At 33.1% G+C, this 27736-nt stretch overlaps 2 protein-coding genes across 3 annotated transcripts; one reads left to right on the forward strand and one right to left on the reverse strand.

Annotated features, from left to right (window-relative positions):
- Positions 1-12734: 12734 nt before the first annotated feature.
- Positions 12735-16010, forward strand: LOC114187959 (protein DETOXIFICATION 41-like). Of its 2 annotated transcripts, XM_028076406.2 has the most exons (8): positions 12735-13080; positions 14006-14550; positions 14709-14795; positions 14891-14947; positions 15025-15263; positions 15403-15521; positions 15672-15758; positions 15841-16010. In XM_028076406.2, the coding sequence occupies exons 1-8, from the start codon at positions 12769-12771 to the stop codon at positions 15913-15915; spliced, it is 1521 nt and encodes a 506-aa protein (XP_027932207.2). In that variant the 5' UTR covers positions 12735-12768; the 3' UTR covers positions 15916-16010. The 2 variants fall into 2 exon arrangements, with proteins under 2 accessions (XP_027932207.2, XP_027932206.2); XM_028076405.2 differs by having other exon boundaries at positions 15672-16010.
- A 517-nt stretch (positions 16011-16527) lies between these two features.
- Positions 16528-22255, reverse strand: LOC114187960 (polyamine oxidase 2-like). Its single transcript, XM_028076407.2, has 10 exons — positions 21875-22255; positions 20396-20508; positions 19515-19603; positions 19304-19417; positions 19020-19107; positions 18809-18894; positions 18614-18716; positions 17826-17923; positions 17308-17737; positions 16528-17083 (listed from the first exon to the last, which is right to left on the reverse strand). The coding sequence occupies exons 1-10, from the start codon at positions 21912-21914 to the stop codon at positions 16775-16777; spliced, it is 1470 nt and encodes a 489-aa protein (XP_027932208.2). The 5' UTR covers positions 21915-22255; the 3' UTR covers positions 16528-16774.
- Between the last annotated feature and the right edge of the window lie 5481 nt (positions 22256-27736).

A 27736-nucleotide genomic window follows, 5' to 3' on the forward strand; every position in this document is an offset into this window, starting at 1 on the left:
ACAATCCTCAACCTACTGGCTAGCATTACCACCACCTACATTCTCATCTATTTATGCCATAGAAGTGATCATTGCAAAATAGACACAACAACTAAACACAAAATGAGGGTAAACTAATGATAATTTAGCCTTTCATATATAATTATTATATAAAGATGAATTTTAATCAACCAAATAAATCATCACATAAGCTATCATAAGGCATGTTCTCAATCATTCACAAAGATATGACTAGACTTGATTATCCAAATTTATGCATCTACTCGGACTATAGAAGCTTTGCTTTGTCATGTAAATGAAATCCTCAATGTTACATTTCTAGTAGTGGTACTTGGTTCTCTCTCACGACTAAGTGAGTTGCTTATTGCTAAAGAGAAATGGGATCCACGATCCTAAGACCAACTATAAGGACCTCATTCCCTCTTCACCACCTTGACTCATTCCTCTACATGAGTCAATGAGTCTCATAGAGTATAGAGATAACTTCTAAAGAGTGCCCATAGTCAATGCATAATACTAACAACCCTAAAAGATGTGTACCTCTCCCTAAGGAACAAAATCTCAAACTAACATAATTGTCAACCAATTCTCATTATTCCACTTCAATTCCTTTACCTCATACTTATAATATTATCTCAATTTCAGTATAATACAACTACTTATCCATAATTTAATGATGAAGGATTATCTTGTTTCCTTTTAAGATTATGAATATGGTGAAGAGTTGTTTAAGGAAAACTCAAGGAAATCCCCACTGGACATTAAGATAGCAAGCTATCTAGATGTGAAGGTTCCTTTCCAAGAGTTCAATAAGAGAAGAGATAGTTTAAGGTGCTTAGAAACGAAAATAGAAAGAACATAACCAAAAACAAAAATGCATTGAAAGAAGAAGAACAAAAAAAATGGAAGAGAAGATAGTAGTGGTGATGGAAGTGGAGCACACCACTCATAGAGGGGGCAAAGCCAAACCAAGCTCTAGAGATGAGTGTATGATGCCGCCACTTACATAGCAAGGCAAGAGTTTTTCCTCTCCTTGGGAGGAGGGATAGCTCACAAAAAAAGAGGTTGAAAACACGAGTGTTTAGATTCAAAGTATTCAACCCTTTTACATGTCCAGGAGCACCCCTTATATAGAAGAGTTTAAGGGCCTCTAAGAAAATAAAAGATACCTAAGGATGGTGTGTGCAAGGCTAATTTCGTTCTAGCACAAAAGGAGACAAAGAATGTGTCTCATATGTCTCCAAAAAGTGGCCAAAGTGTGCTAAAAACAAAGGAGACCAAAAGTACATAGGTAAACTTGTTTTATGCCTTTTACTTTATGCTTTATGCCTTTGCTTTACTCTCTCCTCCACATCATTTATGCTCCCCAATCACCATGCACCACATAACATTGCTTTCTTACTCTTAATTAACCTACAAAGCAAATAAACATAGATTAGCATGTTGGCTTAAGTCAAGTCAACTATAGTCAACAAGTCAAACCTAGTCAAAGGTCAACAAGTCAACTAAAGTTGATTCAACTAAGTCAACTTAGGGAATCAAAAATAACAAACACAAATGAAAGGGATGAAAGATTAGTGAACTTCCTTTCTAAACATGCTTAGTCTTCTTAAGCATGTGCCTCCATCCTTGGTTGGGGTCAATCCTTCATCATCCTCCCCTCCTTGGAGAAAATTTGACCACAAATTCTTTAAGCCTTTGTAGATGGAGCTTGACTTGATTTGGGGAGGATTTGCGCATCCCTTTTATGAGCTCTTGTTCCATCCTTTATAAGGGTATTACCTCTAGCCTTGGTTAGGCCATCTTTATTTTCTAGACTACTCTTCCTCTCTTGCTTGTGCTTTGGGCCTTCCTTTTTGGCTTGGGAAGGGAATGAAGGATGATGCAAATCTTGCTTTGGAAGAATTTTTTTGTAGGCAAGTAACAACTTAGTGAAAGCTTGCCCCTTTTCTTTTTCTTCTTTATCTTTTCTTATTATATTTCTATCCTTATTAACTTCTTGAGGTGATAGAGGTTGTAAAGTGGTATTTTTCCCATTTATGAAGAAAACGTATTGGTTGGTATGACCATCATGTAAAGTTTGTTTATCAAATTGCCATGGCCTACCTAGTAAGATATGTGTGACTTCCATGGGAACAACATCACATAGCACCTCATCTTTGTAGCTTCTTATAGAGAAGTTAATTAGGACTTGTTTATTGACATTACTTATCCAAGCAAGCTTGTAGGGCTTAGCATGAGGAATGGTCTCTAAGCTAAGCTTTTCCTCTAACCTTGTGCTAGCTACATTGGTACTACTTCCTCCATCAATAATTAGAGAACAAACCCATTTGTTAATTTTGCATCTAGATTGAAAAATGTTTTCTCTTTGAGTTGGCTCAAGCTCACTTTGATCTTGACCCATCACGGTGAAGTGAGCACCCAATGGCATTCAACGACATGTATTTGATGACTATCGTCGTCTCAGAAAAAAAGGAAGAAATATTATATTTGGCTTTGCAATTGGCTGAATTTGGGTTTTCCATTTCTTTTCATATCCAGTCTAGTTCATTTGAAAACTTTTCTAAAGACCAAATTGCTCAAACCAGGTATCTATTTTACACCATTTTCCCCAAATCAGTTTCACAATTTCATATTCACATTCAGCCATACAATTTCATAAAAATGCAACTCTCAACAAACAACACATATAATTTACATTTGAATTCTAACTTCCCATTTCACAACTACACAAACTCAAACATGTAAAATTTCCAAGAAAATCATATTTATTCTTTCATAAAAAAATCAATTTAAATTTATAGCATGAATAAGGTAAACTTAGCTTTCCTAACCTTAACTGGTCTCCCTAAAGCTTCCCAGCCCTACTTCATAGCTTGCACTCAAAACCAAAAGTTATTCCACACACAGAGAGGATCAAATCAATGACTCTAGTACTCTATTGGAATCACTCATATGCAAAGAGATCACTTGAGTAAAATTGGACTACAATCAACCCAACATTACCCTAAAAACTAGAAAACACATATTTGACTATAGAAAAAAGGGTAGGAAGAAAACTTACTCTACTTATGATATTGATCGGGTAGAGTTGAAGAGGTTCTCTGCTGTGATTCCAACAGTATGCTCCGATTAAAGAACATACAACTCTATATGAGATTACTCTAGAGAGAGGGTATATAGTTTTTTAGAAAAGCTATTTTTAGAGAGATACTAGTTGTGCATAAAGACTCTGTAGTTAGATAGAACCTATTTACACTTTAGCCTCTTCATCAATAAAGCCTAACTTTAGTATCCTTTTTAATTTATCTTATACACTCACAATCTATACTTTTAAGGGTTTCACATTCTCCGTAAGAACAAAAAATTTTCATCCTTGAAAATTCACTCATCAAGGAAAAGATAAGGGTAATAGTTCTTCATTTCTTCTTCCAACTCCCATGTGACATCACCTGAACTAGCATCCCACAACACCTTAACCAGATTGGTTATCTTTCCTTTAAGGTGCTTGACTTTATGCTCCTCAATTCTTATGGGTTATACCTCAACAAACAATTTCCCCTTTACATGCACATGATCAACCTCTAAAACATGTGTAGGATCTGGCACGCACTTCCTCAACTGTGACACATGAAACAAATTGTGCAACCTTAACAAATAAGGAGGTAAAGCAATATCATAAGCTATTGGACCTCACATTTAGGAATACATGATCCCCAATTTCAAATTCTAACAATCACCTTCCCTAATCTGCATATGATTTCTGCCTACTCTGTGAGACCCTCGTTCTATCTTGGATATTCTTAACTTTCTCTATTCTCTACCTTAGCAATTCTAGTCCAATCAACATGGTTTCCCATCTTAGTACCAACAAAGTGGCGTTTTCCATCGCTTCCCATACAAACTAATTGAAGCTTGTTTAGTTAATTTGATATCTCTATTTGTAAATTAAATTAATAACAATCATATGATAGCCAATGAAGAATTCAACTATGATAAAGTTGGGGAACCAACCTGTCTTGTCATATTTTTTTAAGTCCATTATATAATTTTCTGTTCTTAAAATCCCCTCCTTTTACTATTTTTATGCTTTTAACCTTCATTGCAGATTTTAATAAGTGTTATTCTAAGTGCAGTTCTTGAGTGAATTCGTTGGAAGATAACATGGGTTAACTTAATCCTATCTATATTTTAATTTTAATAATTTTTTATGGAGTTAAATATCTAATTTTGCCACTAAACTATTAGTGCAATTTTACAATGCATTAGACGATTGGTTTTTATTTGATTGTGGCAACAATAACAATCAAATGACTTGGTTTATGCCATGTACAGTGACAGGAACTTGGAAAAAATATTTAGAGGTGCTAAATTATATTTTTTATATATAAATTCTTTCTTAAGTTTAACTAATATATATGTATTTTTTTCATCTTCATCACAAGCATTCCTTTTGAAAAAAGAATCAATTATTTTACTGTTTATCATAATTTTTCTAATTTAAATTTATTTCCTCTCACCTATTTAGAAAAATATAAATTTATCATTGCCTAGTGGTACATAGTAGACAAATTTATCACATACAAGAGGAAAACATAATGCTTCAAAAAGAAAGGCAAGAAATGAATTTACTTATAAGAAGAAAATGATTGGTCCAAAATATTTCAATTTCACAGTGGTGCAATTTAATTTAATTTTAAAAGGGATGAGAGATTGAGGGTGAAAATTGAGATAGAAAGGGGAAGTGAGAAAGTGATAGAAGTAAAAAAAAAAAAAAGAACCGAAAGAAAGAAGAAGACAAATTGGGAGAAAATTTTCTCAAATTAATATAAATGATATAATAATATATAAATAAAATTTCATAACATAAATATACTTTTATAATATATATATATATATATATATATATATATATATATATATATATATATATAAACTAAATTAGAAAACTTGGGTGTCGTGTCTCCCTATCGTCACATTGAAGGTCCATTAGTGGTCATGTAGTATAACTTGAAGGTAAAAAAAAAACAAATTAGAAATTCAAGGTGAATGTAATAGTGGAAATGATGATATAGTGATGCAATCTTCATGACATCAATACAATTTGGTATTTTCTTTGTAATTTTTATTATATTTTTAATTAATTAGTTGAATGGTCACATGAGAAAATAAAGAAATCTAGAAGATGAATCATTCATGTTTTAGTGAGAGTTAATTACAAGAGGATATTAAAAGCTATTTAGTGAAAATTAATGTGGAATGTAGAGAGTCTTACATGATTGAGTTTATAAAAGGGTGTACTTATAATGAAATATAAAACATATATGAATTTTGATTGAAAATTGAGTTTTCTCTTCGTAAGAACTTTGGGGTATTGAGTTATAACAACTCCAATTTTATCTTATTAGGATAACTTTTGTCGTCCTTTCCAAAACTTGTCCCCTCTGCTTTTTCATCACATAGTTGGACCAAATCACATAGTTGGACTAAGTTCAACTGATCCAACTCTATTTGATAATATAGTTGTTTTGCTTAAATATGTTTTTTAATTCCTTAACTTAACTTTTAGTGAAAATTGAAGTTAGTCCCTCCTTAGAACTTTAGCCCAAGTCCCGAACTTTAGAAATGCATGAATTTAGTCATTTTAACAAGATTTTATTAAGTTTATTTGACGTTTCAAATATGATTCATAATAGCCTTTGAGTTGTTTACATCATTTGACACATTTTCGTTTCAATGTTAGTTGAGAAACACAATTGAAACTTCAAATAAACTTAACAAAATTTGGTTAAGATGACTAAATTTACGCATTTCTAAAGATGAGTGACTAAATTGGTCCTAAGTTTCGAAGATAGACTAATTCCAATTTTCATTGAAAGTTAAGGAATAAAAAACATATTTAACACTAGTTTTTTTGTTTACCAATGTTGATAATTATGTTAGAGATGATATAATTAGATTATTAGAGACAAAAACTTGAAGATATTGATGTTTTATGATTACGTGAACTCATGTTTTCAATGTAGTTTAAATTTGATAATAGTCATGTGTGTTAAACTTAGTTATTTTAGAACTGTGGAACTATTGTTTAGTACTTTAATTAATTATGGTGTTGAAATTTTGAATTGGTATGATTCTATATTTATTCTTTTTTATATGATATAGATAGAGCAAAATGAAAATGGAAAAATGATATTCCCTTTATTTATATGACACAGTGAAAACCTTTTTCACAAAAATATAATAAGAGTCCATTTTACTTTTAGAAGATAAGGTTTTTATTATTAAGTGATTAAGAAAACTCAAAGAAGATAATCTCTTAGGTTATCAAAATGTAAAGGTTCACTTCACAAGAGCTCAAAAGAAGAAACAATAAGATCTAATTAACAAAATAAAAAAAGAATAATAAGAAAACAACAAGAGGGGCATGAAGAATATAAATATAAACAATTCAAAAGATGAAAGAAAGAGAAAAGGATGAAAGGAAGGGAATAGGAACAACAATGGTCGCACACCACTTTGAAATTTTTCCAACTCAAGATGAGTGGTCATCTTAAACCAAGATTCAAGATAAGACAAGAAAACAGAAAAGAACACTCTCAAAGAGCACTCTAGGTCATGGTTGAATCAAATAGTGTATATTACTAAAAATGTTCAAAACTTTGCAAGAGGGAATAGTTCTCCTTATATAGGCATGAGTAGGGATCTATAGAGAAATACAAACACCTATTCTACAACCTATGGTTACAAAGGAGACAAGGAGAGTAAGGTGCACACCTATCTACCTCTAGAAGGTAAAAAAATTACCTCTCTTGACTTCTAGGTAAACCCCAATATGCTGATCTCAATGTCCAAGCTCTTTCCTCGAAAAAGGGTTCCATCATGAAAAAGGTGTTCATAAGCAATCTTGCAAAACAAAACAAAACATGAATCTAGATTTATGAAGACATAATGGAAATCCTATACAACTACGAGAAGAATGTGAGGCTCCCATTGCACTCTCCTTCATCCTTAGTAAGAGTTAAAGACTCATCAAATGACATCTTAAGGTGACATCTTTCACCTGCTTTTCAAGACAAACAACTCTCAAAATAAAATGTTAGTAGCCCAAAGGTTTTTCCATTCTAGGATTTGTGAAACACCTCATTAATAGAATTAAATATTATATTTTAAATAATTATTTAAAATGATAACATAAAGACTCAATCATTGGTGAGTTGAAATAAAAATATAACTATCAAATACATGTCATTAAATTTATGAGTCCAAGTTCGATGGTTAAAGACTCCATTTTGTAAGACCCTAGAAAATGACGTTTTAAAAGTGATAGTGGTTTAAAAATAAAGAGACTTCATTATTTCAATATTAAAAGGTATTAGTATAAATAGAATTGTTATAAACGAGTTTCATTACTTTAATAAACACCATCTCTAGAAACCACTCTTCTAGAGTTCTCTAACTTCTCTAGGAGTTCTATCTCTCTGGTTGTCTAATTGAAGAATCAAGACCGTAGGATTGATCCTCTTAGCGAGCTCTTCAAGTTGGACCGATTAGTTTCTCCATTCGCGTAAGTTGAGTTTCCGCTCTCTTTTTAGTCTAATTCTATTTTTTGTTGCATGTGAGCTATCCTTTGCTTGCATGCATCTTTTTAATCATCAGTATGAGTCTCTGTTGATCAATGATCATAATAGTATGTCCTGATCATTTTTGTGATGTTTCTATGTGTAGATAGAGCATCTTGTGGAGTTAGAGGTGTTTTGGAATTTATAGAGCCGTCTAAGCAGGATATCAGGTATGGGAAGTTAATTATACTCTATTTATCTTGTGTGAATGTTGAATTGGTGTAAATTTCTGAGATTTGATGGTGAAATTGTTTGTAGCATGAATTGTGTAGAAATTTGGTGTTAATTTTGATGTTGATGGTTAGATTTCATCTACGAAATTGATAAAGTGTTTAGATTTCCTTCATGATTATGCTTTTTGAAAATGGGACTCATGTTATGAATTGGGCTTTTATGAAATAAGATTCCTTTTTGCTAAAATCACTTTTGGCATGGATGTGAAGGGTAAGAAAACCTTAGTCATTTGAGAGATCGGCTACAAGGGCTGGGAGGACATCTAAAAATAGCTGTTGAATAACCATTAAAACCATTTTTAATGGCAATTTCATTTTTAGAAATTAAGGCTTAGTTAAGTGAAACGAAGGAGCTGAATTGGGGGAGAGCTAAGGGAAGCCATTGTTGGTCAAGGAGGAAAAATAACATACTCAATTTTAAGTAAGGAATCCAGGTTAGGGGTACTGAACTCGTAATTCTATGGTGATTGGTAAATTGTATATTGTATGAAATGAATTTTGCATTTTTCTATTTGCAAAAATCTCGAGTTTCTAGATTTATGGAAAATTTCCAAAAATCACCTGAGGGCCTCCAAAGCCCCCAAGTGACATATACATTTTTTTCCTATTTTCTGGTTTTTGCCAGAAACTGCCTAACGACATGAATGGGCAACCAGGCGACACAACCTGTTCAACCCAAATTCTCAATTTTTTATGAACCGCCTGGCGGTGATGAATAATCGCCAGGCTACGCGGGCAATTTTGGCTCGATTTTGGGTTTTCTTTGTTCTGGGCTGCTTTTGTTCGATGGAAAAGGTGTTATAATCATGGATTGATAAAAAGGAAGGGACTAATTGTGAAATTATGAGGTGATGCGAGAAAATTGGATGATTAGGATATGTACTTGTGTTAGGGTTTGAGTAATTGGGGGTTTTGGATTCAGGGATAAATTGCAGGTTGAGATGGATTGAATGTTGTTCGTTTTATGTTAAATTGACAAGTGGCTACAATTGATGGTATGAACTAGCAAAGTATGGGATGGGAAATACGGGTTCTCGGGTGTAGGGAGAGATTATGGGTTTCCCAGAATTTGGATGCATCGCCTAATGGTGGCTATATGTCGCCAAGCGCCAATGCAGTCGATGATAACTCTACGCGACTGTGAGGAAAATTAAGGGTTTTGGAACTCTTTGGGGTTAATTGATTTATGATGGTGAATTATGGGGCCATTAGACCAAGGTTGAGTGGAAGGAAAATACATAAATTATACATAAGTTATGATTTTAAAGGGAAGTTGGAATGGGAAGAATTATGATGTGAGAAATATTGTATTAGAGGTTGAGATATCATTATGGTGCATAATTTAATTGCAGTTGGGATATAAGAATGGGATACTCTTTGTTTGGATACCTTATGAAATGTATGGTGGGATTTTGGGTTAACTATGGATGGTTGAGGCTAGAAATGCAGTAGATTGATTCATAATGGGTAATTATTGTAATGTTGGTAATGAGATGGAAATTGTGCTTAGAGTACATGTTATCATTGTAAGGTGGTGTTCCTATGATTGGGTTTTACTTATGAATAGGTTAAAATATGAGATTAGTTCCTAATGGAAAAATTATAAGCGTATAGTCACTATTTTAGGCAATGGGGTTGTGGATTTTCAAGTATGGACCATAGTATATGGAGTATCAACCAACTTAGAGAGTAAGATGTGATTGCAATAATGAAGCAATGGGTGGAAGCATTCTGTAGGGATTGAAACCAGTAAACTCGTTGTACTGGTGTAGCGCCTGGCGAGGAGGTTGAATCGCCAAGCGATAGCTACAAAAATAGTGGGGTTCTAGAGCGCGTAACGCCTGGTGGTGAGTGGAATGAGTGGCGCCTGGCGGCATGAGGGTTCCGCCAGGCGGTCTGGAACTGAATTTCACCTTGTGGCTCGGGAGTAGTGTCAGGCGATAATACAAAGGCAAAATGGTTGGTTGTTTGCTTTGGATGTGCGTGGTCTACAAGGTTTGGCTGATACCTTAAAGAGACACTTGTTGGAGTGTTCCTTGAGGTGTGGCTCGGGATGACAAATGAATACGAGGAATCTTGGAGTTGTGGCTCAGATTGGCGAGTGTGCTAGTGTAAGTATACAAGTTGTGGCTCGTACGGATGGGTCCAGAAAGATTGTCATCCTTGGTATTTAGCCGACAAGTTTGGTAGTCTTGGGACATTACGAATTATGCTTCTTATTGGAAACTCCACCTGGCGTTACAGAGTGTGGTCCATATCAGGTTTCCACACGTGTTCTACAAGTTGTGGCTTGTAGGTGTGGCATCAAGGGCATCTTGAGGTATTCATCCAAAGGATAAAGTTCCTTTGATATGTGTATGTGCATATATTGTGAATTGTCATTCGTTTATTTGTTAGTTCACCCTATCTGCTTGTGTTTGGCAATGATCGTGTAATGTGTTACACAAGAGCAAATGATGTTGCAGGTGGTGCTGGTGAGGCATAGAGCTGGAGCGAGGGCAACTTTGGGAGTTTTCTTTTTACATAGTTGTATTACTTTATGGATTTTAAGGACTTTGTAAACACTTATATTGTCAAACTTGAAAATTGTATTTGGTATTTATGTTTTTGTGGATTTTGAATTATTACGATAACAAAGGTTTTAATTTCTTGTATTTTGGGAAAAGACAGCATAATAAATGAGGTTTATTTCTATATTTTATTTTTTATTTTATTAAAACTTAGTAACATCCAACTTGGATGTTACAAGGCAGAATTTTGATATGTAGAATTATGCATAATTTTGATATGCAAAATTCTATAGATTAGTATATTTGTTTGGCGAGTATGGGCTCGTTGGGTGAGATACAAGTCAAGGGTTCACTAACTTACGATTCGTTGGAAAGTATGAGCTTGCTGGGTGAATTATAATTCAAGGGCTCACTGATTTGGGTGTTGTTGGACGAGCCCTACTCGCTGTGCAAATTATGGGAAAATATTTTCCCTAGAGTCCCAGTGATGAACTCACTAGGCGAGCAATCTCGTCGCTGGTCGAAAGAGCAACTTTCGCCCAACGTGAAGACATACTCGTTGCGCGAGTTGATCAAAGCATAAGCAAATCGTGGCTGATTTATTCTAGAGAGTATTGGTTCATATAGAGATGAATGTTATTGATATTTGATACAATTATATGTCTGTGAACATGGAATGTGAGCTGCTTAATAGATTTCAAGAAAATTCTAGGTGATGTGTTTTTAGTGTATGCCTTGATATAGGAGATGTCTAGAATAGGAAAGTATCCTAAATTATGATAATCTTTCACACTCATATAGAGTAGAATGAATTATGTGGTGAGAGTGGTAGGATATCTTAGTCTTGGGACATATTAGGCCTAAGGCACAAGGGGATTAACCTTGTGAGTGGTTGGGTGATAACCCATTTTGTCTAAAACTCTGTAGAGTTTAGAAACCATCACAGATGCATACTTCCTTAGTATTCTATATCAAGCACATGATCCAGATAATTGAGTCTTGTGTTAACTGTTTATGTGATTATAAATAAGAGATGTGATTATATATATATATATATATATATGTGTGTGTGTGTGTGTGTGTGTGTGTGTGTGTATGTATGTATGTATATGTGTGTGTGTGTGTGTGTGTGTATGTGAATATTTCTTGTATACATTAACTTACCCTATCTATTTGTTTTCTTGGTTGTCTTGTGTGTTGTTCTTTTCTTTTGCGATGATCACCTATTTTGATGGGAGTAGATGAAGTTGTAGGTGTAGCTTGTGGTGAATGAGGAGATATTAGCTAGAGTAGTGGAAGGTCTCAGAAAGTTTAGTAAGTGGTTAGTCTTGTATAGGGTTTTCTTGCTAGTTTATTTTAAGTGTATAAATGATATATTTTTATAGTTCTATTTTTTTTGTAAGACTATAAATATATTTTGGTACATCGGATTATCTATTTTGTACATTATGATTAAACATCTTATTTTATTAGTTTTAAGCTGCTAAAATTTGGATGTTACACATTTTAACACAAAGTTTATATTTGAGTAATTATTTTTAAAATTCATTAAAGATCTTCCATTCTTATGAAAAAAAAAATGAAAGTCCAAATATATCAAAAACTATTTAGTTACTTAACCATGTGTTTTATTTGAATTTCAAGTTTAGAGAATTTATATACTTATGCATATATCTAAATACATAAATATGATTTAAATATCTTATAAGTCAACTATTATCACCATATTAATTAGTGATCATATAAAAGATAAAGATGTAATTATAAAAGATAAAACATAAACAACTTACTATCATTATTCATATGTTATATCTTACAATAAAAGTTTCTAATAGTCTATATAATAACATCTTCGTCACATTACAACAAGTGTAACTTCAAAAGAAAGATTTTGTATCATAATCATATAAAAACAATTTTTTCTTACTTTTTACAAATGAATTCCCTAAGTTTTATTTTATTTTTTGAGATAGTTGTGTCCAAATTGAATGAGAAGAAAAAAAAAACCATATTAAAGTTACTAAAGAAAAATAATAGTACAAATAATAACTATTATTATTATTATAGTATTTAAAACATATTATTTTTAACATTAATTTTTTTTACACTTTGATAAATTAAAACACCTATTAATTAAGTTTTCAAGTTATAGAATCAAATATCCAAATGTTATATTTAACCCTTTATGTTATATTTTCATTTTAAAGAATACCAAGATGTGAGGAAAACATTGTGGTGTTGAGGTTAGTGTGATCCACTTGTTTGCAAGTTAGGTAAGTGTGAAGAAGAAGAATGGTTGGTAGTTACAAAATCCTAGGCAAACTAACTTGTCACATGTCCCTTTCATAATACTTGCAATTCCTCTTTGCTTTCTTTTGGAGGAATAGTGCACACAACAGAAGCATGAACTCAGAGTCAGGGTACCAACCACTTCTACTTGGTCTTCATTCACACTCCCACATTCCAGATTTGTCATCAGACACCATTGAAGAGTTCTTGAAAGAAAGGTCCATTGAGTTGAGATGGTGGCCCCAACTTGTTGCTTGGGAGTCAAGGCTCATATGGTTACTGTCATGGGCCTCCATTGTTGTCTCCATTTTCAACTACATGCTAAGCTTTGTCACCTTGATGTTCACTGGGCACTTGGGCTCTCTTGAGCTTGCTGGGGCATCCATGGCCATTGTTGGAATTCAGGGTCTTGCTTATGGGATTATGGTATGCTTGCTTGCTTTATATAGTCTCAAACTTTTACCTAACATGTCATTTTGAGTGAGTTTGGTTTTACTATTACCTATTTTTGTCCAATATTTGTGAATGTTTTTTCTTTAATTATTTCTTCTCCAATGTGATTTATATATATTAACAAAACTCAATTTGAATAGTTCCCTTAAATCAGTGTTATCATGTCATTTTGGCATTGGGATTAGAAAATAAGCATGTAAAAAGAGTGATGATTGTACTAATAGATATCAGCTTATCATCCTTTTTGTCCTTGGGATTAGATAAAGAACGGAAAAGATGTCGACTCATAGTTCTTTAAACACGGAAAAGATCCCATTAAATTTTTTAAAAAAATATAAAAATTACATTGACTTAAGAAAATAATTAGAGGGAAAACATTGAATGATCCTTATAAATATAAGGACCAAAAACACCATCAAGCCCTGCTTTTGTTCATAAATGTGCTTTGATTTGGGGTGGTTCTACAATCTACATATTCAACATCAATTTGTGAAAATTTCTAAAAGTTGCTTCTTACTTAGTTATCAGAAAATACATGGGTAATATGTGTAAACAAGTAGTGAATGTGGGGTCATATTTGGATAGGAGTCAGTATAAAGAAGAAGAAATGTAAATACCTAGTTTCAATTTTACAATGGGAATTAGTTGATGACTTTCACTTTGCACATTGTTCTTCTGATGTACATCTCTTTACCAGCAATGATAAATAACAACATATTTTTTATATATTTCTTGACACTGTTATATGTTAAAAAGAATTAGAAATTACAAAATCTTGAATGAGTTTAGTAAACAAGAAGTGAGATTCTAAAAATTTGGTGATTTCTTTGGTATGCAACTTGAGTTTAGTTTTGTAAGTTCAATCTATGAAAGTGGTTGTTGAATTCTCCTTAAACAGTTGGGGATGGCAAGTGCAGTGCAAACAGTGTGTGGAGAAGCATATGGGGCAAGAAAATACTCAGCAATGGGGATCATATTGCAGAGAGCAATCATCTTACACTTGGGAGCTGCAGTGATTCTCACATTTCTGTATTGGTTTTCAGGGTCATTTCTGAAAGCCATAGGTCAGTCAGAGAGCATAGCAGAACAAAGTCAAGTTTTTGCACGCGGAATCATTCTCCAACTCTATGCATTTGCAGTTTCCTGCCCTATGCAGAGGTTCCTCCAAGCACAGAACATTGTGAACCCTCTTGCATTCATGTCACTTGGGGTGTTCCTTCTGCATCTGCTTCTCACTTGGTTGGTTCTCTTTGTTTTCAACTGTGGACTTCTTGGAGCTGCCCTTACTCTCAGCTTCTCATGGTGGTTTCTTGTCTTGTTGAATGGTTTATACATCATTCTTAGCCCAAGATGTAACCAAACTTGGGGTGGCTTCACTGTCAAAGCTTTCAAAGGAATTTGGCCTTATTTCAAACTCACAGCAGCTTATGCTTGGATGCTGTGGTATAGACAAGAAATCGACTTAATTCTCACCCTCTTGGCCACATAAATATTTCTTTTAAAGTGCATCTCTTTGGAAAAAAATTTATAGTTTTAATAATAATTAGAAAAAGTACAAAACTTAGATCTAGTTTTTTAATTATTTTTTGGTTCTAATGCAGTTTGGAGACATGGTATAATCAAGGACTGATACTTTTATCTGGGTTGATCTCCAATCCCACAGTCTCAGTGGACAGTATTTCTATTTGGTATGTTATTATGGCAGCATCCTTTTTTATTGGTATGGTCAATTAATGTTCATCTTGTTTAACCATAATTTCCATGACAATGGATTCTCATTCAGTATGAATTACTTAAACTGGGACCTGCAGTTTATGTTGGGTCTAAGTGCTGCAACCAGGTCAGTGTAAGAAAAAAATGCTCTGATTTAGCTCAAGTCAACTTAAATGGTGTTAATGAGAAGTTGGGTGATTGTAGTGTCAGAATCAGCAATGAATTAGAGGCAGCTCATCCAAGAGTAGCAAGATTTTCTGTCATTGTAGTGAATGGAATCAGCATTGTCATCAGTGTAGTTTTCTCTGCAATTATTTTGACATGCCAGAAGCCTTTGAGCAGGCTTTTCACTTCTGATTCTGAAGTCATTGAAGAAGTTTCTAGTTTGACTCCACTGCTTGCTATCTCAGTTTTCTTAAATTTCATTCAACCCATACTGTCAGGTAACAAAATCCACTCCCACTAAACTTTGAAAAATGAGCTAATTCTTGCTAAAAAAATTGATTAATATATTATGTAAGGCAACAAAAAGGTTTGTACAGTGATTCTTCCTTTTGTGTATTTTTATTTGGAAAAATTCAGGAGTTGCAATTGGAAGTGGATGGCAGGCTGTTGTGGCTTATGTAAATTTGGCTTCTTTCTATGTCATTGGTCTCTCTGTTGGGTGTGTTCTTGGCTTTCAAACTACTCTGGGAGTGGCTGTAAGTTCAAAACATTTCTGATAGACATCTGAATAATTTTTTTTCATAAATATTTCTAAAGAATAAAAATAATAAAAGATAAATTCCTTCAAAGTTAATTTGTTTCTTATGCATTGGCATGAATATTTGTAGTATTTGGGTTTGTTACAGGGTATCTGGTGGGGGATGATCTTCGCAGTTTTAGTACAAGCAGCAACTCTAACAATTCTGACTGCTAGAACAAATTGGGATGCAGAGGTAACGAAAATTAAAAGAATACTAAATGTTACAGAACTTGCTTGTTACATGCAAAGTGAAGCAATTTACTACGCAATTGTAGGTTGAAAAAGCTCTTGCTCGCATCAAAAGATCAGCAGAAGATGAGACCCTAGATCTCTTGATTACGAATATTTGACATTTTCTTTTTTCATTTCCTTCAGGCTTTAAAATAAAGTTGCTTAGCTGCACCATAAGTTATGGGCCACGGGAATATCATTTGATTCGTTGCTATATTTGGTATCAACTTACATAATTTTGGTGGTCAAAGAACTGAACCAACTTTCACTAGAGGTTAATTATTGAAGAAAATTCCAAAAATATGTAACAACGTGTGCACAAAAAAAGAGGGCAATTAAAAAATTGAAAATTCACGAGATTGAAACTTGGTGGTATTAATAACTCGTTTATGTCCTAGTGAAAAGTTTTATAACTCAATAATGGTTAACCAAACGAATTCAAATAATTGAATAAAGATAGGAATAATGAGAAAACTGCTTCCTGCATGTGAAATTTGTGAAAACTTCTATAATAATCCTGTCTGTTTCCGAGCCAACACTTTTCGCAGCTGGGAAATGTCTGAGTGTCGTAAGTTCCACATGTGGAATATATTTATTTAAAGTATAAATTATTGCATGAAACAACGATCACGTGAAGGTTTGTTAAAAATCATATCTAAAAGACGAGAGAAAACAGGAATTGGCACATTTTTATCGTGCATGCAAATATAAAGTTGATGAGTCCAGAGACATTCTCAAAACTAAGAAGCACTTCACGAAAGTAAAGTTGTCAGAGCCTCTTAGGTACACAATATAATATTCATATAACCAGTTCATAACAAACATTGACTATGGATATGCAACAGAAAAGGTGACTTCAACAAAAGACTAGAGACTATTACCAAGAGCATCACTATATATGGAGCTAGATAAATGGCAGTGAAGAAGAAAACAGAGGTTCTGGTTGTGTCCACTAGTTATGACGCAAAGAAGATTAGATTACATACGAGATATCTGAAGAGGGATAGACAAGGAAGCCTCTTCTCCCATGACTGGTTGGAACAAATCAAGCTTTCCATAGCGCTCCAGAACCCGCATCCGGCAATCTTCTGCTGCCATCATTCCGGTGGAGAATGCCCCATGAACAGAACCTGGATAACTCATACTTGTTGCTTCCCCAGCAAAGAACAAATTATCCACTGGGACTCGTAGCCTCTCAAACAGTTCATGGGATTTTCCTACAGCATCATAGCTATACGAACCTAGTGAATTTATATCTGAGCCCCACCGAGACACAAGATACTGAATCTGCACAGTCGCATCAAATTACCAATTAAAATACACACACCATACTTTGCATCTCACTTAATTGTTGAATGACCAAAAATCATACACTTGTAAAGATTAAAAAGTGGAAGGACAGGTAGACTATGCTTTATGTATCTTAGACAATGTATTTACAGATTGAAGCATTGGTTTCTTTTATATTGCCGACTAAACATGATAGTAACAGGAAAAATTAATATGGGTACCGGTGAAGAAGCATCTGGAAGAATCCTCTGGAGCTGCATGAAAGCGAAGTTGGCAGCTGCTTCATCAGACATCTTTTCGATGTCTTTGGCAAGCCGCCCAGAAGGCATGTAAACAAGGACAGGATGACCTGCGGCCTTGTGGAGATTAAGGAAGTAGCTGCATCCATAAGAGGTATCAGCAACTACTCCCAAGAACTCCACATTAGGCCAAAACACATTTTCGAAGTGTAAGATGATTTTGTTCTCAATTCCAATTCCAAGATCAGCTATGGCAGCTTCCTTCCAGTCTGGGAGTTTTGGCTCAAACACTATTCTCTTTGCTTTAAGCACCCCAAGCGGAACAGCAATGATAGCAGCATCAGCAAAAAATGTTTTACCATTTTCCACTGTTACCTTTACTCCATTATATCGCCTAATTACTTTTGTCACCCTGAAAAAGGGGCATCACCATGGCCAGAGGATTCATTACAAAAAAATAGTACATAGGAATCTAACTAATAATTAAAAATATTATCTACCTGTGCCCCAAACGAATATCAAGACCCTTGGCTAAGGTATTTATAACAGGCAAGTAGCCCCGGACCATTAGACCGTGACCACCGGGGAGCAGCACTTCCTGTAAGTACATGACAGAAGTAATTACGAAGAAAAAAAATATATCACGTGTTAGACAAAAGGTTTCATGTAAGATGCTATAATTAGGGTAATAAAGTTGCCTATTTGTAATATGGATTCCTTTTTAACAAACTTTATGGTAGGCCGGTAAAAAGTGCGTAACAATTTTGAACCCTACATCCCGTAAAGGTTGAGACCACCTTTTAACAATCATGCAATAAGATGGTATATTCAGATGATAGAGGAATCCTACACATCCCACTCCAACCACTTTAACAAAAAAGCACCACCAATTCGTAGTGGAGTAAGAACGTTATAATGATTGTGTTATATATTAAATTGACACCTGTTTTAAATCTTAGGCAGCCATCGTTCATTTAGTTGTATATAATGCAATTTGCCTTAAGATGATTTATTGAGGTACAAAAGGGTTTCAATCAGATACATACTCCTATATGTAGATCAGGAAACACATTTTCATGATTATCGGTCATAGAAAGGCTGCATGTTGAAGACTCATGCATGCACCTGGCTATGAGACGACTTTACAAACTATTTCTTTCACTACCTGTAGGTAAGACCAAAGAGAATAGATCGTTCAGTGCGTAAATTGGGGTGGGTAGAAGGGTGGGGGATTTGGAACTAGACCACTAATACAAACAAAATTTTCAACTTGATTTATCAAAATTACCTGATCCCATGCTTTTAGTGAAATAGTATCAGAATCTGCAGCAAACCAACCCTCCATCCTGCACAAATACCACTGAAGCACCTTATGAGCAAGGCCCTCCAACCTGGTTTCAAGTGATGAAGAAATGTTATCAATTACAAGGCCTAAAAGAGTAATAATGGTGCTAAGGAAATTATTTCTTATGTCCATAATAACCTTAGTTCAGGCTTCCTATCCAAAACAATTGAAAGACCACGAAATACGGACATGTCTTCACTGAATTCTTCTCTTATTTTATTTGTCTGCATTTAGTCATGAAATGATCGTTTAGAAATGCAATTTATGCCTAAAATATTTCTTCCAACTATGAAAATAGAGTTTATTAGGTAAAACATAAGTAGGAAAATTAATAAACAAAATGAATTACCTCCTCTAAAATTGTCTCAAATATTCCACCAACTTTTGTTACCAACTCTTGGGGAACCTGATTCCCATCCGTATCAAAAAGTGCATAGCTGCAAGAATTTAATGAATTTCAATTTTCAATTAAAAAAAAAAGAGAAAAGTAGTCTATAGTAATTTCCAACGTGCAGAATGACCAGAAAATATATTAAAATAAGTTGCCAAAAATTATTTGAAACCAATGATCACTATTTAAGTGTGACAGAATTAGCTATATAATAGTTATAAATCATGAAAATCTATACTTACCTCTCCAAATCATGGTCATAAAGTACGGAGTTATCTCCACTCGTACGATAAAGGGGTAGCCCCAGCCTCGCAATGACCGAAGCCAGTGGGTTTTCCTTGGAAACTCCATGCAACCTGAAAAATGAGTACCTCTTATTACTAAAGTAATGGACAAATTCTGCATTCTCATAAAAACATAAACATTATAAATTTATCAGAAAAGAAGCCTCACCATGAGGCTCCCAGGTCAACAGGAAAACCAAATGAGTAATCAGTGTGAATTCGGCCACCAATTCTATCCCTTGATTCTAAGAGAACAACCTAACAAAATTTAAGAAAACAAAATACACGATTTAGTTCCTCAACTCTGAAAAATCATATTAATTATTTAACTATTGACCACAAAAACATGAAGCAAGTTCAAGTTTCAACTACAAGCAACACAAATACACAATCCTTAGCTTAAAAGTTAAATTATTTTGCCACTTCATGACTCGCATTATTCGCGCAAACACATGAAATTATCAGGTAACAGGTTCGTCAAAGTATAAGAGAAAATGTGACCCAATTCACTTGCTGCGTGCGTGCCTTTCGTGAAAATTGATTCACCCATATATGTACGTACAACATCAGTCCAATTCTGAACTACCAAATGTCACCCAGGACCCTTCCCCGGAACCATTACAAGCTGCCATTCAACAAAGCTCATAATGATGTAGGAAATCATAATGATGGATTGACCCACCAATTTTTTCCACTGAAATAATGCAACCTACTTCAAACTACAGGAAAAGGCTGAACAACCATCCACTATGCCTACAATATTTACTTAGAATAACTCTGTTCATGGACTTAACAAAAATCAGATACAGTTCTTCAAATACTTTGGGTAGTTCCCCAATAATAGATTAAACTAGCATCCACTTGCATTGAAGGTTAACATAGATTAGAAGATTTAAAACCCTTATTGAAATTGGAGATCTGTCCCAAAAGTGCCTACAAAACTGCATTCAATTTTGTCCTATAAAGTACTGTTTTACATTAGAGTAGCAAATACAAGTTTAACAAATGTTCTTAAAAATCCATATAGTTAAAGTAGCGCACAGTTGTTACCTGAAACGAAGCATCATGGAGTGCACGTGCCGCAGCAACCCCAGCCATGCCACCACCAACAACAATAACAGATGGTGACCTCCCCTCCTGCTTGTTGTTTCCATAGCACAGAGCTACAGGAAAAAGGGAAAAAGAAAGGAAATATGATCGAACGGTCCATAAGTTAATTTCACTTTGAAATTATTCCCTCAACTTTTTATATACCAGAGTGATCATGAGTGTATTATATATCAATTCAAATAACTTTTTCTCTCCTTAAATCGTCTCTTTCCATTATTTATCTTATCTTACAATTCTCTTTATTATCCTCATACGAACATTTCTTTTGGCCTATTATATTGTAAAATATAGTAAAAGAAAAATTCACAAGTCATTCCCTTACCAAAAACCACTCAGTTTCAATTTCAAAAAATATACAACACTCGCTTCGCAAAACCATCTCACGTAAGTGAGATTTGGTCATTTGGTACACACAAAACAATAACATTAATATAAAAATAATTTAATAGCCGCGTGCATAATTGTAAGTCAAACATTTAGACTATGAACTAATGTTTTCTGCAAAAATATTATTATAAAACTAAAAACAATTGTTATAAAAAATTAAAATACAATAAAATACTAAAAATTAAATCACTTTTCTATAATTTGAAGTATAATATGAAAAAAAATATGTGGGATATGGACCATGTGACTCTAAAAATATTTATCGTAAAATTAATAATATCTTAACTCAAACAATAGAAACTAGAAGAAATTAAAATAATATGCATAAAAATTAAAATAGATTAAAACAATATATATATGTATATACATACATAAATATATATATATATATATATATATATATATATATATATATATAATTAAAATAGATTATTATTACATACACCACAAAAAATAAATTGATGGACTACAAAATTTTCATTTTTGACTATGCAATCTGAAGGAAAATAGTAAAATTTGAAAACATATCCTACCAAAATACCTACTATTCCTGCCTTTTTCTTTCTCTCATGGAGAAAGTTGTCCTCTAGTATTTTAATTTAGTTTAAAAATCTAAATCGTATCCTATAAACTGGCTTTCTAATACTAAAGGTACACAAATTACTTCTTTCCAAAAGTATTTGAAAAACAATATATAAAATACGGAAATTACTTTTTATCCAAAAATATTTTTAAAAGCTTTATGATAGCTTGTTTAATTTAATTCAAGTATAAAATAAATTATTCAGAAAAAAAAAGGTACAGCTTCGTGCCTGGTAGACACGTGCCTCCAACTATTACTGACACAAACTTTTTAATTTCACCAATAAAACCGTAACACGGATTTAAAAATTAAAAACCTTCTTTTCATTCCTCACCACAACTATACATCGTCAAATAAAATAAGGTGCACACGCAGTTACCACCGACATTTGAGAAAAGCAGAGAATAATACAAAAAATTCAGAAACGGGAAAATCGATTAAAAGCTAACCTCTGGTTAATTGAGGACTACGCTTATTTCTGGACTCCATAATCGGACGAAAAATTCAGATTATTGTTAGTGAATAATTCGACGTCGAAATTCGAAGCGAAAGAGAGCGATTGAGGCGAGAAATGGAGGAAGAAAATCAGCAAACACGTAACGAAGTAGTTGGAATTCAAGTTTGAAGACGACGAATCCAGCTTCACGAACCAGTTCATGCAGCTCGAGCCACGATATCGAATCGAGTTTCCGCCAAAACAAACGAATCGATCAGGCGGAAGGTTCTGGAAGCTCAAAAGATTTTCTGAGAGAGAGAAAAGGTGAGAGAAAATTCTGGAGAGAGAAAGAGATAGTGAATTTTAGAGAGAGAAGGTTGAGTTGTGATTTCGGAAAGCAAGTTTCGTCTGAGATTTATAGAGTTGGTTCGTCACGATCGTCCTTCGTCTCAGCCGAACTGCACCGTCATTTCAAGCGCGGATGGGCGCGTGGGGAGCACTTCCTATGGAAATTGGACACGTGGATTGCGTTTTTCTTTGTAATTTGGAACGTGCACGAGGGTATTCTTGCTACGCGTCGGTTACGGATGCTGAGGGATCAAAACCTGATTAAGACATTAGAAGGAGTTGAAGTTATTTATAGATAGTAATTTGGAACTCATTCTCTTTAATCACGTCTATGCTTTTTCTTAATCAAATTATTTAAATATTTATTGGTCACTTTATAATTAATCTTGAACTTAATCTGATGTATTTTTTCTAACCACGTTTTTTCCATTTAAAAACCTTAAATTCGAAATGTAAAATCAACTGTTTTACCGGTTTTGGTCTGATTTATCATTAATATGTTAAAAGTAGGGTTAGTTGAAAAATCCTGTCAATTTTTTTATAATATTTTTTCTTTTAAAATAAATATATATATATATATATATATATATAATATTTTTTAAAATTTTAGTTGATTAATTAATGTATATATAATAAAAGAAATTAAGAGAAATTATTACATGTTTAATTTATTTACAATAATTAATAATTAGAGTTTAACTTTTAAGGATTAATTGTGATATCTCATTTTAATAGTTTAAAACTAACAAAATATAACACTTCATTTAGGATATAAAGTATATTAATACAATTTCATAAAAGATAAGACTATAAAAATATAATATTTATACACTCAAATTAAACGAGCAAGCCCTACACAAAATTAACAACTTACTAAAATTTCATGAGACCTTCCACTATTCTACTTGATAATTCCTCATCCTTCATAGGTGTCTCTAAACTTGTAATTTCGTCTGCTGATAGGTGATCATCACAAAAGAAGGAGACTAACAACACAAAAAATACAAAAACACACAAAAGAGTAAGCTAGTGTACGGAAAAAGTAATTCTAAAATAAGTAAATCTTGTTATTTTCACACCAACATAGATAAAATAGATATGTATATGAACACAAATGAGTTGACACTAAACTCAATTATTCGAATACATGTCATTGACATATAATTCACTAGAGTGTGCACCTATAATGGTTCTTAGACTCTACATAGCCTAGACTCAAGGGTTTATCATCCAACCACACACAAAGTAAATTCCTTTCACACCTAAGACCAAAACAATTTAGTGACTACCACCTCTTACGACTCTCACCACATAACTCATTCTACTCTATTTGAGTGTAAATGATTATTAGAGTTCAAGATACCTCCTTACTAACATCTCTTATGTCAACTCATACACTAAAGTTACCACCACCAAGATTTTCTCCTTGAAATGCCTTTAACATCATTATCATCATACATGCTCACACGACAATTTCGCCTTACTTTAATAACAATGCAGAGTCATGAACATAAAAGGTCCATCACAATATTTCACACCAAATACTAACAATCAAAGCCATATACATGAATCATATCCATCACAGAACTATTTATAACAACTAAAGAGTAAAATAGGGCCAACATAGGAAACTGGCGCTCAGCAATGCCACTCAGCATCATTCTCCTTGCAAAAGGTAGTGCCTAGAGGTATTGTGTCATTATTCAATGCCAAACCACTCGTAAAATATGTCGCTCAACGGTGAACTCTATCGCTCAGCACCATGGAGCCAGAATGCTCCTAGACTTGTAGTGCAAGCTGCCGCTCAGCACCACTCTAATATCGCTCAGCATTGTATCAATTGATAGTAAGTGCATTGGTTTGAAATAGTTGTAAACATGAAAACTCATACTAATTTGTTCATGAACCCAAGCATACACAAGTAAAAGAAACATGAACAAATCATTCAAACCATGCAAACCAAACATCCATACTCACCATAATTCAAATTTATCAAAAACATTAAAGCCCATTCTCAACATAAAATCAACCAATGAAAAATTGTGAATTGGGGAAATGGAACATGTTCAATTGATCAATTTGGTTCTCCTTTCTTAGTGTTTTGGTCAAAAATAGTTTTAAAACATTAGGCTCATACAGATTTTTTCAATCGCTCAAATTCCAATTCCTTCAATTAATAGAAAATCAGCCAAAACACTCAAGCATTAAACAATCATTCAATTTAAATCATTCGTACACACCAATCAGATCCATCATAATAATCCAATTCCATACTAAAAAAAATCAATCATTAACATGCAAAACAAAATTATCAAACTCGCGCACACAAAAAACAACCAGCTTCCCTTACCTGACAAAGAGGCTCTATAGACCCAAAACATCTCTAAGAACTCTAAACTACCTCCAACCACACAAGATGTTCTATTTACACATAGAAATATCACAAGAACGATCAGGACCTACTATTATGATTGTTGAACAGTAGAGACCCATATTAATGACTAAAAAGGCGCATGCAAGTGAAAGAAGGCTCACATGCAACAAACAATGATCAAGAAAAAGGGTTGAAACTCAACTTATGTGAACAGATAAACTGATCGCTCCAAATTGAAGAACTTGTCGTGAGTATCATTCCTATTGTTTCTAATCTTCAATCAGGCAAATAGAGAGAACTCATAGAGAGAAGTAAGAAAACTCTAGAAAAGTGGTTTCTAGATAAATGATGTATTTTAAGATAATGAAACTCGTTTACAACAACAAAAATTTATACTAAAATCTTTTTATATTAAAATAATCGAGTCTTACTATTTTTAAACACTATCACCTCTAAAATATCCTTTTTCTAGAATTTTATATAAATTATTTAAGACATAATATTTTTACATATTTACGTTCTTTATATAATAAATTTAATTATGTAAAGTATTTAACTATTTTTATTTTTAATCTGGACTAAAAATATAGTAATCGAAGCCATTGGGCCTAATTTACTTTGTCATTCCTAAACCTTGTTTAGGAGAATTTATTAACTATAAAAGTATCTTTAGATTTTATCAGTTTTTTAATAAAATTTAAAATATATATAAATTAAAGCTAATTAATGCATAAATTAATTTATAAAAAGTTCACTTTGAAAATAATTTTTAATTTTAATTATTGAAGAACTTAATGCTATATTATAGAAAAACTATTTTTTCATATTTTTATTTTTTTTAAATATGTATAAGAAAAATATGTTTAAATATATATTATTTTTATATTCAGTATTATAAAACAATTCTAATAAGTATTATCTAGTAAATTAATTTTAGTGGTAATGGAATATAATAACCTTTGATTTCATTCATAACTTACAATGATATCAACAATTATCTCACTAGAAATCAAATTATATAATTGTGACTCAATACACCTAGTTTAGGTCACAAAATAATCGTGCAACTAGCAACACTATTTTTATGAACAAGCGTATTGAGTCAAAAGCTATAAATGATCATCAAAGTACAACTTTTTCTACTTAAGAGGGAACAAGTCTCACAATTCGATTGTGACATGACTCTTTTAGTCTCTATCACGAGACAACTGATGTACCCTACAACACCCATGTTTAGTGGAAACATTATAAAATGTGTGTGATTCAATTCTCATTTAATATCTTGATACCTTGTGAATATTGTTCATTATTTCTTGTGGAGTTGAATTTTTCTTTTAGTTCTAAGTCTAAAACTTCATGACCAAGACCTATCCAAGTTCATTCAGGAAGATTCAAGAAACTTTCATCGATTAAAACACTTACAAGTAATTATTGTGAATTATTCTTCAATGGAAACACATATTGATAAGTTAGTTTTGTTCCTACTATTTGTATAATTGATTTGACCAATTGAGTTTATTTTTTTATTGAAAATATTTTTTAGTTTTTGGTTGATCATTGATTACAAGTTGTGTTTAATTGATCTTACTTTCTAATTGTTAAGTTAGACCTTCTTACCTATAAGTTTAAGGATATTTGGATCCATCATTGATTTTTGTGCTCTCGTATCTAAATAAACAATATCATTAATGGCTTTATCACATTTGGATGAAAGAAGTTGGATTTCTATGCAAGGTTGTGGTGGTGAAGCCCTAATATGATGCATTTATTTAAAACAGAATACTAGAATTTTTTTCTGACTCAGAATCGAACTAGGGATTCATCTAAAGAACTTTTCTCAAAATAGATAGACTCAACCTCTTCATTATCATTGAGATTGAGTGTAGAGATGACCTCTATTGCTTTTACCTTGTTTTGGGGACAATTCTTAGTTAAATGACATCTTTTGTTGTAGATGAAACATCTTTGATGATTGGATTTTCCTCTAACTTTCTTCCATTTGAAGAATTTGAAATTCTTCTTTTTCTTTTTCTTTTCTGTTGACAATTTTCCATGTTTCTTTTTTCTTACAATTTCCACCACGGTTATTGAAGCAGTTTTGAGAGCAAGACTTTTTACATTTGATTTCCAAATATGACCTTTTGCAAGCTTTATTGAAATTTCTCTTCTGGCTCATGATGTCTGAGAAGAATTCATGTTATAGCATAATTTGTCCACTGTTTCTAATGCCATTTGGTGGATTTCTTCCAACGTCAAGGATGTGAGATCCTTTTGGATATAGATAGCCATCCTGTTTAATTCAGTTGAATCTCAACAGAGAGAGATGCAACATAAATGTTGAGTGAACAATGGTGGCTTATGGCTTTCCTCCAAGCAAGCTTGCATTCAACATGAGAGATGGATAGAGTATGAAGATGTAATGGTGTGGAAGCATTGAAATCAGGTTAAAATTAGTGTATAAAGGTTTGGCTATAGTGAGAAACCTAGGAAGATGTGTAGTTTAAAATTTGAAGCTAAATGGAGACATGCGTCTAGTGTGACTTGCCATGTGGCAATGTCACGCTTTCATGCCTTGGGACACATAACGAGAAGCTTGACCTAGCTTGGAGAGCAGTTGATGCATAACTAGGTAAGAAAACCCTAATTTTAGGTGTCTCACACAAAACCCATCTCTTCAAGGACCAAAACTACATTATTAGGTCAAAGCCCAAATCAACTCCAAATACAAGTCCAAGAAAATCCTATAATACTTGGCTCAAAATAAACCTACTCTAATTATTTAAGTTCAACACTACAATTGTCATTAAACTAAATTAAAGAAAGAAGAAGGTTAAGTATGTTTTTAGTCCCTGAACTTTGATCCAAAATTGGAATTCGTCCCTATCTGAAACTTCAATATATTTTGGTCCCTAAACTTTAAAAATAAATGAATATAGTCCTTTTAACTCAATTATGTTAACATTTTTTTAGGTATCAAACGCATCTCTCAGTAGATATTGAACCAAAAATGTGTCAAACAATGTAAAAAATTTCAATACTAACATGAAAAGCATTTGACACGTCAAAAAATGTTAACATAATTGGGTTAAAATGACTATATTCATTCATTTTTAAAGTTTAGGAACCAAAATGTATCAAAGTTTCAGACAAGAA

The sequence above is a fragment of the Vigna unguiculata genome, chromosome 6 (genome assembly GCF_037176805.1).
Source record: "Vigna unguiculata cultivar grain cowpea cultivar isolate G323 ecotype 2 chromosome 6, ASM3717680v1, whole genome shotgun sequence".
NCBI classification, from domain to species: domain Eukaryota; kingdom Viridiplantae; phylum Streptophyta; class Magnoliopsida; order Fabales; family Fabaceae; genus Vigna; species Vigna unguiculata.

Excerpts from the sequence above, each read along its gene's own strand:
- LOC114187959 (XM_028076405.2), top strand. The coding sequence starts at position 12,769 with ATGAACTCAGAGTCAGGGTACCAACCACTTCTACTTGGTCTTCATTCA. Across the intron at positions 14,948-15,024 it reads GGTCTAAGTGCTGCAACCAG|TGTCAGAATCAGCAATGAAT; the intron begins GTCAGTGTAAGA and ends GGGTGATTGTAG. Across the intron at positions 15,264-15,402 it reads CATTCAACCCATACTGTCAG|GAGTTGCAATTGGAAGTGGA; the intron begins GTAACAAAATCC and ends GGAAAAATTCAG.
- LOC114187960 (XM_028076407.2), bottom strand. The coding sequence starts at position 21,914 with ATGGAGTCCAGAAATAAGCGTAGTCCTCAATTAACCAGAG. Across the intron at positions 17,738-17,825 it reads GATATTCGTTTGGGGCACAG|GGTGACAAAAGTAATTAGGC; the intron begins GTAGATAATATT and ends CCCCTTTTTCAG. Across the intron at positions 17,084-17,307 it reads TTCCAGATGCTTCTTCACCG|ATTCAGTATCTTGTGTCTCG; the intron begins GTACCCATATTA and ends GCGACTGTGCAG.